The 12,953-nt window shown below is 36.2% G+C and overlaps 3 protein-coding genes and 1 non-coding gene across 5 annotated transcripts; 3 read left to right on the forward strand and 1 right to left on the reverse strand.

The window, feature by feature from the left end:
- Positions 1 to 1,803: 1,803 nt before the first annotated feature.
- Positions 1,804 to 5,070, forward strand: LOC104827722 (la-related protein 6A). 2 transcript variants are annotated; one of them, XM_010560947.1, is made up of 11 exons: positions 1,804 to 2,187; positions 2,646 to 2,727; positions 3,191 to 3,285; positions 3,363 to 3,428; positions 3,509 to 3,588; positions 3,691 to 3,775; positions 3,909 to 3,956; positions 4,051 to 4,116; positions 4,205 to 4,369; positions 4,533 to 4,635; positions 4,745 to 5,070. In XM_010560947.1, the coding sequence occupies exons 1-11, from the start codon at positions 1,924 to 1,926 to the stop codon at positions 4,882 to 4,884; spliced, it is 1,194 nt and encodes a 397-aa protein (XP_010559249.1). In that variant the 5' UTR covers positions 1,804 to 1,923; the 3' UTR covers positions 4,885 to 5,070. The 2 variants fall into 2 exon arrangements, with proteins under 2 accessions (XP_010559249.1, XP_010559250.1); XM_010560948.1 differs by having other exon boundaries at positions 4,208 to 4,369.
- A 1,112-nt stretch (positions 5,071 to 6,182) lies between these two features.
- Positions 6,183 to 8,019, forward strand: LOC104827723 (uncharacterized protein At4g18257-like). The gene is given in 5 exon segments (XM_010560949.1): positions 6,183 to 6,467; positions 6,964 to 6,976; positions 6,978 to 7,297; positions 7,507 to 7,671; positions 7,931 to 8,019. Coding segments are annotated over 5 exon segments (792 nt in total). The 5' UTR covers positions 6,183 to 6,189; the 3' UTR covers positions 7,947 to 8,019.
- Positions 8,020 to 9,476: 1,457 nt separating this feature from the next.
- Positions 9,477 to 10,401, reverse strand: LOC104827724 (agamous-like MADS-box protein AGL29). Its single transcript, XM_010560950.1, has 2 exons — positions 9,980 to 10,401; positions 9,477 to 9,882 (listed from the first exon to the last, which is right to left on the reverse strand). The coding sequence occupies exons 1-2, from the start codon at positions 10,349 to 10,351 to the stop codon at positions 9,658 to 9,660; spliced, it is 597 nt and encodes a 198-aa protein (XP_010559252.1). The 5' UTR covers positions 10,352 to 10,401; the 3' UTR covers positions 9,477 to 9,657.
- An 881-nt stretch (positions 10,402 to 11,282) lies between these two features.
- TRNAL-UAG lies at positions 11,283 to 11,362 on the forward strand. The gene has a single exon. It is a non-coding gene; the product is annotated as a tRNA-Leu (tRNA).
- Positions 11,363 to 12,953: the final 1,591 nt, after the last annotated feature.

The following is a 12,953-nucleotide window of genomic DNA, read 5'->3' on the forward strand; positions in this document are numbered from 1 at the left end:
TTTTATCAAATAAAAAAATAAAAATCCAATAATAATCAAATCCAAAAAACTAAAACCAACAAAAATATATAAGTATTCTGGATTTTATTTTAAATATTTTTTTTATCTTTTATTCATTTATTTCTAAATATCTATCATATTAATAAATTTGTTTTTATACAAATCTCATAATTGATTTAACAGAGAAATCTATTGAGAAATTTCTCAAAAAAATTTACAGTGTCCAAAATTTAATGATCTATTTAACGGAATAAATTCAAAATTGCTCATTTATATGACAGTTTTTAGTCATGTTAAAATAACTTTGCGTAATCGGATTGGTGATCAGCCTTTGAGTGATTTTCTAATTTGTTTTATCGAAAAAAATATGTTTGAGATAATTATAAATGAAGTTGTTAGGAATAGATTTAAAAAAATGAAAGATCGGAGAATTTAGCTATATAATGAAAAATATTTTTCTGATAATATATTTTTATTAGTTTTTTATATTTTATATCATATTTATATTTGTTGCCCCCGTTGAAAAAAATTTCTGGATCCGCCACTGTTAATATATATATAGACAATACAGTCATTAATTTGCTGTCAAATCCGACGATAGGTTAGTGTGAATAGATCGAAATTCAACAAGGTGCCTTATAAGAGAACCCAACACAAAAGTATTGATGTCTGAGTCATCATTCCATATGTTGAGCTAAGGTTACGTAACACCCATGTCTTAATCGTATGTTAATTCAACATATATATATAATATATATATAGACAATACAGTCATTAATTTGCTGTCAAATCCGACGATAGGTTAGTGTGAATAGATCGAAATTCAACAAGGTGCCTTATAAGAGAACCCAACACAAAAGTATTGATGTCTGAGTCATCATTCCATATGTTGAGCTAAGGTTACGTAACACCCATGTCTTAATCGTATGTTAATTCAACATATATATACACACACATATATATATATATAGTGGTCTTTTGTCACATCCTATGCAAAAAATCTGTCGACACAACACAAGATAAGCGATTTAGTTGGATCCTTATACGTAATTTGTACTAGATCCTTGTCACATCTCATTCATGAACGATGTGCTTACCTCTCATTTTCTTTTACTACATACAAAACACGCATGATTTGGGTCATAAGATTTATATATTCCTCATAGATCATTCAATTCACACACTCCTTGGTCAGTTCATGAATTTCTGGTGGCACGAATGAGTTTTTTTCCCTTGTACCCATTTCCATATATACATGGTTACTTGGTAAAAAAATGATGTTAATGGTCAAACGTAGATTCCATTACTTTGAGGGACACCAACGTATTAAAAGTTCTTGATTTTATAAAAAAATAATAATAATGCATATTATTGTGATTTATAGTAAATGGATTCGACCCCACGCGTTTTACAATTAATAAATCATATCTCTTGTAGTCAATTACTACAAAAAAAATACACACTCATGAAAGTATATAACTACGAGAAAAAAAAAAAGATGTTTGAACATTTGGGCCGTTTGTTGTGGGCTTTTTTATGTTCGCATTGATTTAGGCCCAGCCCATTAAAGAGCCTTAAATTTCTTACCAAGTTATATAAAGATATATATATATATATATTTGATACTAACGGCCCAACAACAACAACAAAAAATATCAGTTGTTTCGACATATGTTCGACATATGTTTATTCGACACATGTTTACTATTCGAGACGACACCGTTTTATCTAAGATAGTAAAATGACGAAAATGTCCCTTGACCAAGCACAGGAGGTCATTAATAAACGGAGAAGGGAAAGAACGCAACCGCGGAGGGGAAGAAGAGGAAAAAAAGAGACCCCAAGAAAGAGAGGGCGGAAGGAGTTTTCACCCTTCTCCGTTCTCTCTCTCCGATCACCGGCGGTCATCTTCGCTCCGGCGAGATGGATCCAGAGGTGGGGCTATCCGCCTCCGTTTCTTCCGTGGATCTTTCCTCCATGCCGCCGCCGTCGTCTGGCGTCGATTCCCCGCCTATCTTCGGATCTCCTGAAGAAACCGTCGTTGTGGACCTCCCTCAGTTTTCTCCGTCCGATGATGATCTCGAGCACGAGAGAAACGGCGGAGAGGACCACAATCAGGATCAAGGCGATCAATCCGTCGCGGCCGGCGTTCTCACCGACGACTTGAAACGAAAAATCATCAGGCAGGCAAGGCCTCCTTCTTTTCATCCTCTGGATGTTCCCTGGTTTGCATAAAAGATTAATCGGACGAGTTCTGCTTCTTGTATTTGAAGCCTCCATCTCTGGGCTGTTTCATTTTTTATTTGGTGGAACATTTTCGAATTTTTTGGAATTGGGAGATGAATACAGGAATAGGAAAAAATGCTATTCGCCTTAGAGAGCCCACCCTTTGCCTAAATCCTGTTCTGTGGCTCAACGATTCCGACCGAATGAAGTTTCGGAACTAAGAGTTTCTCGCTATCTGGTTTTCTTAAGTGAAAAGCGAATCATCTTGAAGAAAAACTTCATTTTTGTGTTTGGTTTGAAGTCTTTCAACTCTAGGCTGGCAGTTTTGAAATCCTTGAATATATACTTATGGTCTTATATTCGTTATAACTGTCATGTTGTTTTTTATTCTTGGTTTCTTTCCTCCTATTGACTTGCAGGTTGAATACTACTTTAGTGATGAGAATTTACCCACAGACAAGTATCTTTTGAATGCCATGAAGAGAAACAAAGAAGGTTATGGTGAGTATCTTCGTAATTCGCATCTCTGTTCTGGCCTTAGCTTGGAAGTAGGACTGACCCTTGATGTTATATTCCTGAGACCAATGTCGAGGAATCGTTATTAAAGTGATGCTTAACATGATGCGCTCAGTTGTATTTCGGATTGCTTCGTGATCCCTTTTTCTGTCAGAGCATGTAGGAATTTCATTGCTTCATGTGTAGCATGATTCATTTTTCTGGGTCCTCTTTGGTCTGAAGCATTGTGAAATTGGTGCAAAAGCCAGTGTCATTGCTTGTGCCCACTGCCCAATCTTTTTTAAAATTCAAATTGTCTCCTCAATAGAGATATTGGGAAACAAAGCAGGTACAGTGAAATAGAGATATTGAACTTCTGGGGATGGTCTGAATGAAACAATTGTGCTTATCATCTTGTATCTATGGAAGTTCTGAGAAGAACATCATTGGTATTTCTTTCTCTGCACAGTTCCTATAACTACAATTGCTACTTTTCGGAAAATGAAGAAGCTTACTCGAGATATTGCTCTGATAGTATCAGCTTTAAAGGAATCGTCATTACTTGTAAGCTCCTTTTTCATAGTCACTATAAGCGTAGCAATGAATGGAAATGTTAAAATCCATATGACCGAAACCTGTAGGTTGTTAGTTCGGATGGGAAGAAGGTGAAGCGTCTTAATCCTCTTCCTGAGGTCAAGGATCCAAAGGTATCTATTGCTTCGAACTTAGCTGTGTATTTTATCCATGGAGAAATATTTGTCTCTAATTGATGTACTCTGCACTGTAGTTGTTCACCGTTGTGGTAGAAAACTTACCGGAGGATCATTCAGAGGAGAACATACGCAAGATATTCCGTGAAGCTGGAAAGTATACCTTCCGTGTCTGACTGTGATTTTCTCGTTTCCCTTCCTTTCTTCCATATATTGTTGCATCTGCCTTGTATCTAACCTTTTTTTTCCTAAACTGCAGAATAAAAAGTGTGTCTGTATGTGATCCAAATGCTGCTGAGGAATTAGAGAAGGGTGTTAAGAAGGAGAAAATGATCAGCACCAGGGTAAGGAATTTTAATCGAAATGTTACTTATTTGGAAAATATCTATATGTATGTCTATGGACAGGCACATGTGTAGAAGTAACACCCGTGTGCATGCTTATTTGTTAATGACTTCTTGTTCTTTTTGGCTGTAGTTGCATGCCTTTGTAGAATATGAAACGGTGGAGGCAGCTGAGAAAGCAGTGAGCGTCTAATCATTCTCTTCTTCGATTTAACCTCTATCAGATATTAGCTACAGAGAGTGGATCTTTAGTTACATTTTATTGATGGGTGCAGGCTGCTACACTGAATAATGAACAAGACTGGAGAAACGGGTTGCGGGTTAGGCTTCTCAAACAGGCAGTAAGTAGTCTTGATTTTTTCATTTCTTACTTACGGAAAAATGGTTTTTGAGTTTTACCTTTGATAGTCACTGAGTGAACACCCATAGCAGGGGAAGTATGGACAAAGAAGACAGGTTCGGAGGGAAACTGAGACTGAAAGTAACGGAACTGGCCGGGTTCATGAGCATAACACTGGGGAAGAGGAGCACAAGAAGGCAAATGAACATCATCAACATCACCGCCAACATCACTCTGATACCAATGATGAAGATGTAAGTTCCCTATCTGAGAAACTCTATTTATGTTTACATGCTCATGTTCAATTTCCGATAGTGTTATGGCTGCTATTTGAGAATTTAACAGTTTGGTGGTATGTAAGAAGCCAGTGGATGGGTGGGGGGATGTGATTCAACTAGTTTGATTTAATCATTACAGGAAGGGGGACATCAGCATCATCAAAAGGATAAAAATGGGGGCAGAGGCCGAGGTCGTGGGAGGAATAGGCGGCAAAACTACCACCACGGCAATAACGGCACCGGTATATATTATACATATATATATATATATCCCTTCTTCTTCTTCTTCATCTTCTTCTTCTTCTATCTAGTGGAACAAAGACAAAAAGGCTGAAATGGTAATTGGTGCAGGCCATGGAACAGCACAATCATCATCGTCATCGTCTGGCCATCATCCTGCAGGGGGGGAGTTCACAAAGCCGCCACCTGGGCCAAGAATGCCGGACGGGACAAGAGGGTTCACTATGGGACGTGGCCGTCCTACTCCTTAACTACCCATTCATCTTTTTTGTTTCCTTCAAATTCTGTATGAAAATGTGGTGTGTGTGTTTGCTGGCTGCTTCATAACATTTTCTGACGTGTGTGGTGCTTGTTTGTATTTTTGGGCAATCTTTGCTGCGTGGTGATTCGGTTATATGTTTCCTTTTCTGGTTCGTCATCTTAACTCTATTATCGCAGTTAGTTCTGTCTGGGCATCTGATGTGACCAACACACATTGGATCCCACGCACCACGGCATGTTTTTTTTTTTAATGTAACAGTAACGGTCATTTCTCATGGATGCTTTCATATTACAAAAATGCCCTCTGAAACACCGGCTTACGGTTCCATCGCAATTTTTTCGTGGGGGAAGAGAGTACTCAACAGTCTCATCCAATGGCGAATCAACAATAACAAAAAAAGAAGAAGATAAATATTCTAATCTATACACGCCCGTCTGCATACGACGCGTGTGGGCGTTTGTGTATCTATCTATGGCTTCGGAGAGAAAGACATAAGATGGGTAAAATCACCCAAATAACCCACTTGGGTCGCATCTATTTCAGTGTACCCTACCCAAAAAAAAAAAAAAATTTTTTTTAATTTTAATCCACTTTTCGGTGGGAAAAGTCTGAAATAACCTTTTCGTTTTATTTTTTGCGACTTTATTACGACTAACATATAACTAATATACAACTAAAAATAAGAAAGATGATTTTTTACCACCTTTTTTAGAATCAATTATAACTATATTTAGACTTAATTATGAAGTCGTAATAACGAAGTTGTTTTCGAACGGATAAATATCGTAATTCATTAAGGGTAATTTCGTCTTTTCGCAGGGAAAAAAATGTGTTATGTTTTCGGTGGTGTACAGATGAAATAGATGCGACCCAAGTGGGTTATTTGGGTAAAAAACCCCATAAGATGGGGAATTTTACTCAAATAACCGGTTGGGTCGCACCTATTTCAGGGTACACCACCGAAATTTTTTTTTTCTTTTCAATTTTAACCCACTTTTCGGTTAAAAAAGTCCGAAATACCCTTTTCGTTTTATTTTTTGTGACTTTATTACGACTAATATATAACTGATATACCACTTAAAATAAGACAGATTTTTTGCCACCTTTTTTAGAATCAATTGTAACTATATTTAGAATTAATTACGAAATCGTAATAACGAAGTTGTTTTCGAACGGATAAAAATCGTGTATTCATTAAGGGTAATTTCGTCTTTTCAAAGAAAAAAATGTGTTATGTTTTTTATGGTGTACACGTGAAATAGATGCCAATCATTTTAGTAAAATTCCCCATAAGATGGGAGGGGAAGAAGAGAGGAAGAAGAGGGTGGCAGTGGAATCGCTGGGATGGCTGACGGAATCTTCGATAATGCCGAAGAAGCACAGAGCCATCGAAGGCGTGGGCCCTTCCTCCATCATGGAGCTCAAGGCTCAGCTCTACAGATCCCAGGAGGAATCCAAGAAGTCCAAGGATTTGACGGGTACCGACGTCCAGTACCACCGCGCCAAGCAGAGGGTCGCCGCGCACGGATCCTTCCCCGGAAAAAACTCCGGCGTCGAGGCTCGTGCCCTAAAGTAAGTTGCAAAATTTGGACGATTTTGGCTCTTTCCTGCCGTTGCTATCAATTTGTCTGGTCATGATTTTGGGGGCTAGGTTTTCCGAATTGGGGCTTGATTTTATCCGTGCCGAATTCGAATTTTAGGATATTTCTGGGTAAGATCAGATCATCATTGAGCTTCTTAGATTTAGTGAGATTGTCGATCTCAAGTTTGGTACGGAGGAAATGTTTCAAGATTTTGGGACTTAGGTTTGTTTAGGAAGTGTTTCACATTTGCTGCAATATATGACTTGATTCTCAGTGGACAAATCATTATGAACTCAGGGCTTAGGATCACCAGTTTTAGCTTAACTTGGAGAAGTTTATGCCACTGAATTCATCTTTAGAGTGAAGAAGGAGAGGTGATGTTCGTTTGTCCTTTCATTGTCTGGCCTTCGAATCTTCCTGTGTAGAAGCAGCACTGTCTTGTCTGTTTACTTAATCAAATCATGTTTTTGTGTGTGTCAACAAAGGGACAAACTCGAGCTCAAAAGCAGTAAAAGATGGATCGGTGAGTTATGCAGCTTTGGAGAAAAAGGCAGAGTTGTACGCAAAGCTTGTAAGGGGAGAGCTGGCTGATGAAGAAGACCAGGATAAGTACTGTGTTGATTTCTTCCGAAAGGGTATTGAACAGGAAGAATCACACCACCGATCAGGTGAACACGATGAATCTGCATCAGCACCTCTTGATGACGCAAAGGAAGAAGGAGAAGGTGAAGGTGATGGTTCTCTGTTTAGGACCAGATTTGTGGGACCTGGTCGGACTGTTGGGACAGCAGACACGAGTGAACATGTCCGCATGGTCAGGTAAATCCTCTGTCCACTTTCTTGTAGGATGATGAGTTAGTTTGATCAAATAGCTAAATGTTGAAAGGGAGAGAAACAAAGGCTGTCCAGCCAGATATTTTACTGATTTATGTACTAATACATATTGTAATTTGGAATCTTAAACATTGATTCTGTGTGAATGGGGAGTCTATCTGATTGTGGATTGTGAATTAATAATATATTATCAGGGAGGTTCATGAAGAAGTGAACCAAGCAAGAGAGAAAACAACGGAGCTGAAACAGCAAAGGCAGGAGCAAGCTGCAGCTCGCCGTGAGAAACTCAGACAAGCATTCCTCCGCAAGCAGCTCGACAAACTCAAGGCTCAACATCAACAACAAACAGCTTCCTCAAGGTAAAAAAAATTGTAAAATGTCAAACTGATGATGAATACTGAACAGAGAGCTGCTTAATGTTTTGCTCCATCTCAAGGCGAATGCGGTGAGGGCATTCCCATTTGCTGTAGTTTTGAGCATAGATATTTGTAACTCAGTAGCTTAGGAAATATGAATAGCTCTTTGCATGATGATTTCGTTTCCCAAACCATTGGATTCTCTTTAGTTGATTATTTTGTTTAAACCTGTAATGTTATAATATATATATGGTGAGTGAAGGTGGGAAGCTGACTGACTTGTGACCCAAGAAACTGCAGAAAGATGAAGAGTGAGAGAGAGAGAGAGAGAGAGAGGAATAAACGGAAAACCAACTGTCATCTTCATCTTCAGGGCCTGAAAGCAGAGACCGCGACAACGAAGTTGTGTCCACCGAAACCGAAGGAGTTTGATATGTCTGCCCGGAAAGAGGAAGATCAAACAGAACGACGATGGCTGTGTTTGAAGTTACTGACATTGACCTCGTGTTTGGATTCGATCTGTTACTTACCGACATTGACCTCTTGTTTCTTCTTCTGGTTGGCCACCGTGTCGAAGTCCACAGCCGGAGCCGGTTCCGGGTTCCGGGTTCTGTAAACACAACTTGACGGTGGTAGGCCAAATCTCATAACCTCTAATCGAAAGGTTTTCAACTCAAAATGGAAACTGTTATCCAATTAAATTAACGCCGGTAGAATTCCGTAAGAATTTGAAAGAAAATTATAAATTGATATATTTATTTAAAATTTTCCTATCAAATTTTATGCATAATAAACATATATGACATAATTTTGATAAAAATACTCAAAATAGGTTTTTTTTCTTATATATATATATATATATATATATATATATATATACACAACATAATTTTATTAACACAATATTTATAAAACGCATCGTCCATATTATATTCTCGACATATCATTTTATAGATTCTAACGTAGTGGGTGCACAAATGTCCATATTTTCGTGGTAAGTTTATTTGAACAGTTTTTTACCCAAATAAATTTATATTATTATTCATATATATATATAATATAGTTATTTTAAAATACATAAAATAATACCTTTAACTTTACAAAAATAATTCATATTATTGAAAATTTTTAACGTTTGTATCATTGATGATATAAACGCGTGTATATAAACGCGTGAAAATTCAGATACGTGTATATATAAAGAAAGATTACTGTAGATATATACTAAAAAGTTTCTTTATAAATTTTATTAGCGTATTTAACTATATCATTAAAACATAGCGCGTGTTATCAACCGCGTGAAATAGAGACAAATATTTTTTTATAAAAATGTTTATTAGCGCGCGTGGACATATATAAATATGAAAATATTATTTTTTTATTTTTTTTTCATAGTAGGCATAATCATATTTTACCTAAATTGGGTTTATAGGCTTTTTCTAAATCAAATCTTTTCTTTCTTTGGTTTTTAACTTTTTTCATATTAATTCAATGGTATCATATAATTTAGCACGTTTACAACCAACTTATTCAAATAAAATACTCATCACTCAAATTGATAAGTATCCTAAGTGAAAATAGATCTGTATATATTTCACAAAAAGAAGTGTGATATATATATATATACGGTCGAATAGCACGTATAAGCAAGATTTCCGGTAAAAGACCTTCTAATAATGGGGAAACAGTATTTGAGGCACACTACCTTAATGTAGTTTTACATACAAATACAGTCGCAATAATACATATTTTCTATATACCTTATGAATTTATAAATCTCACGCATTTACTTGCTGTGGTGGAATCAATAAAACGAAAATTTTGATAATTAAAAAAAAATTCTTACAACCTCCGAATATGAAAAAGGAAATACATAACAAGTTCCATTACACAACAGATCCATTATTCTCAGACCCGAAAGACAAAATTTGGATCCCATTCTCGAACTCAAAAACAGTATATGGAACCTAGAGCATCTATTCTGCCAAACTATTTTTTTCTCTTGTTCTTCGAACCCTCTACTTCAATCGGAGACTTGCCCTTCGAGAGCATCATGAGAGTGGATGAAGCCTCCATTTCCATGATTTTGCCATTGATCATCTCACGAAGAGCTTCGAGCTTGCCCTTGAACTCGTTCAGTTCATCCATTCCGAGATCCTTCACATCCTTAAACTTATTCTTTTCACGCGTCTCTTTGAACTTATCCCTGAGAACCTGTCCGAAAATCAATATATAAGAACACAGATACAAAATTCTTGTAATTGAAAAGGATATATAATATGTCTATATATATATGTATACACACACATACTTCTCCACGGAGTTTCTCGGCCTGCAACTCCTCCTCGAGGGAAGTGAGGTATGCTTGAGAATTTTCAAGCTTGACCTGCTTAGCAGCAACTCTTTTGGTGGCCTTCCTACCGTTAGCGTTAACGTTAACGCGGACGCGGGGGTTAGAGGAAGTGTCCGGGCCAAGATAACGGTCGAAGACGGCGTCAACGCTGGGGCTGCCGTACGAGTAGGGCCTACCGCCGGGGGAGAAGACCATGACGGCGACGTCGACGCCGCAGAGAGTGGAGAGCTCGTCGGCCTTCTTGAAAACGCCGTTACGGCGTTTGGAGAACGTCACTTGCCTCGTGTTGCCGTCCTTCACCATCTCCATCGGAATTTTCCTTCTCCCCATTTTTTTTTTTTTTTGTGGGTTGACGTTATGAGATGCCCTCAATTTATACATGTTTTTGGTGAAGTTAATTTTGGTATTTGTTTGTGTCTATCTATAAAGGTTTTCATCTTCCATAATTGTCTCTCATTTTCTACTCATATTTGTAAAGATTTAATGCCTCGCTATCAAAAAAAGAAACACAAAAAACAATGGCAACCCGCTTGTGGGTCCATATATACGCACACACACATATATATATATATATTATAATTTCTTCGTAATTTAGCCATAGAGGTTTAAAAATCTATAGAAACATCTAGTTTTATTAGATTTGGTTTTACAACTCCCTTTTTCGCCCTTTTACAACTCTATTTATATAATTAAAAATCAAGAGTCATCGTGTACATACTTTTTAAAAGTTCTTCAAAATATGGTATTGTTCAACATAATATAGACTTTGGTAATTTTATAAGAGAAATAAAATAATATGTTATTAGATTAAGTAATGATTTCTTAAACTTACATTCAATTGGTTCAGTGAGATAATTTCAAATATATTTTTGAACATTTTTTTTTAAAAAATATTATGAGAAACAATAAGATTTCCATTAATATATATAGAGTTGGTTCACTAGCCTCGTGGATAATTGTCAAAAATTTTGGGCCTCAAATGGGCTAGTAATGAACCCTCTCGTTGTCTATATGTAATCGTTTTCTCAATACGTATAAACGCGTCATTGCTTAGTAATTCGATCCAAAATATTTAAATTCTAAAATTGCATAGACAAAATAAAATTTTAAATTATACGTTTTTTAGTCAAAAGTTCTATAAAATTGTTTAGGGATCAATTCGATAGATGAGAGAGGTCAGGAAAATCTATTCTGGGTATTTGATGGCTGTTAATTTACTTCCAAATATCAAATATTTTAGATTTATCATTTGTGTATTAAAGACAGTTTGGCCGAGTGGTCTAAGGCGCCAGATTTAGGCTCTGGTCCGAAAGGGCGTGGGTTCAAATCCCACAGCTGTCACATTATATTTTTGTATTCAAAGTTTTATATATAATTTTAAATTGATTATACATACAATTAACACACAAATTATTCTATAAAGATAAACATATATAACATTTTTTCCATAAAATTTAAAATTTAGATTTGAGATGTCACATGTTATATTTTTTAAATATAATAATTATTACTATTTTGTTATACGTATTTAAAATCTAAATAAAAGTTGAGCGGCCTAAATTTGTTTATATTATACCTTCGTTTGTGTCTTTATAAAATTTTATAGTACTTTTAAATTCATATTTATAATAATATTTCTAATGATATATTCTATTAATCCAGCAAAAAATTAAACACACAAATTTGAATTGAATATTTATACGGAGCGCTTTTGGTCAAAGTCAAGTAAACGCGGACTCCTACAGATTTAAAGTTTGTATTTGTGTAAGTCAATTTCATATGACAAGAAAAGGGAGGTGTTTCCAATATATGGCCTCCGTATTGATCGATATAAGCACGTTGACGAGGAGTCTCCCGCTCCCACGCGCCTAACAGCTCGTCTTTTTTGGAAAATGGGTCGGGTACCCGCGTTTTTTGAGATACCCGTCTTCGTTTTCGTCTTCGCGGATTTCAAAGAAATGCTATCTCTATCTCTATCTCATAATATTCGGGTACCCATCCAACGGATACCCATAACTAAAAGACGGGTACCCGCGAGTACCCGTATCCGTATAAAAAATATTAAACAATATAAAATTAAACCAAATAATCAATAAAAATATACATATTTTTATCTAAAAATATATTTTTAAGTTTAAAAATTCTTAAAATATAATAATATGCCTAGAATTCTAGAAATATTTTAAAATATACACAATAATTTGAAGTTGAATCTATCAAAACTTGAAAATCCAATATATAATCCTAAAGGAAAGTAAAAATAACCTAAGTATTTTAGAAATTATATTAAAAATATAAGATTAATTTTGTAATTTTAATATATATGCGGGTACCCGTGTGTACCCGTTATTTCAATATATAAAACCCGAACTCGTATCCGTATGACGGGTATTCTAGTTTTTAATACTCGTTTTCGTCTTCGTGAAGTGTCGAGTACCCGTTTTTCGGGTACTCACGAGACCGGGTATCTGCTTACCCGCGGATAACGAGTTTAAATGCCCAGTCCTAGAATTCGATGGGTTATAGCCCGACGAATACGCGCGAGTAAGTTCCACGCGCGTTTGGTGCGAGTGGGATAAGTTTGTAAATCTGAAGCGCGTGAGCCCATCTTCTTCCCCCTCAGCCCAATACATACAAACTTTAATGGACCTATTTTCATATCTAGTGGAGCCCATCACCCCAAGATCTACTTGTGATTCCGTACATTTGGCTGTCTTTTAGAAAAATGGGTGAATCAGCAATAGTAATGACTTTCTCTTTCCACCCAATTCACGAGTTTTCGTCTTGAAAATGCATAATTTGTGTTTGGTTCGATTAGAATTTGCTGCAACGATTTTATTTATTGAATGTAAAAGCAAAGATATTTATTAGCTATAGGATTCAAAATTAATCAGATATTTATATCTAATGGTAATCTCATCGTAAATACGCT

This window comes from Tarenaya hassleriana, unplaced genomic scaffold, assembly GCF_000463585.1.
Source record: "Tarenaya hassleriana unplaced genomic scaffold, ASM46358v1 Cleome53, whole genome shotgun sequence".
NCBI lineage: Eukaryota > Viridiplantae > Streptophyta > Magnoliopsida > Brassicales > Cleomaceae > Tarenaya > Tarenaya hassleriana.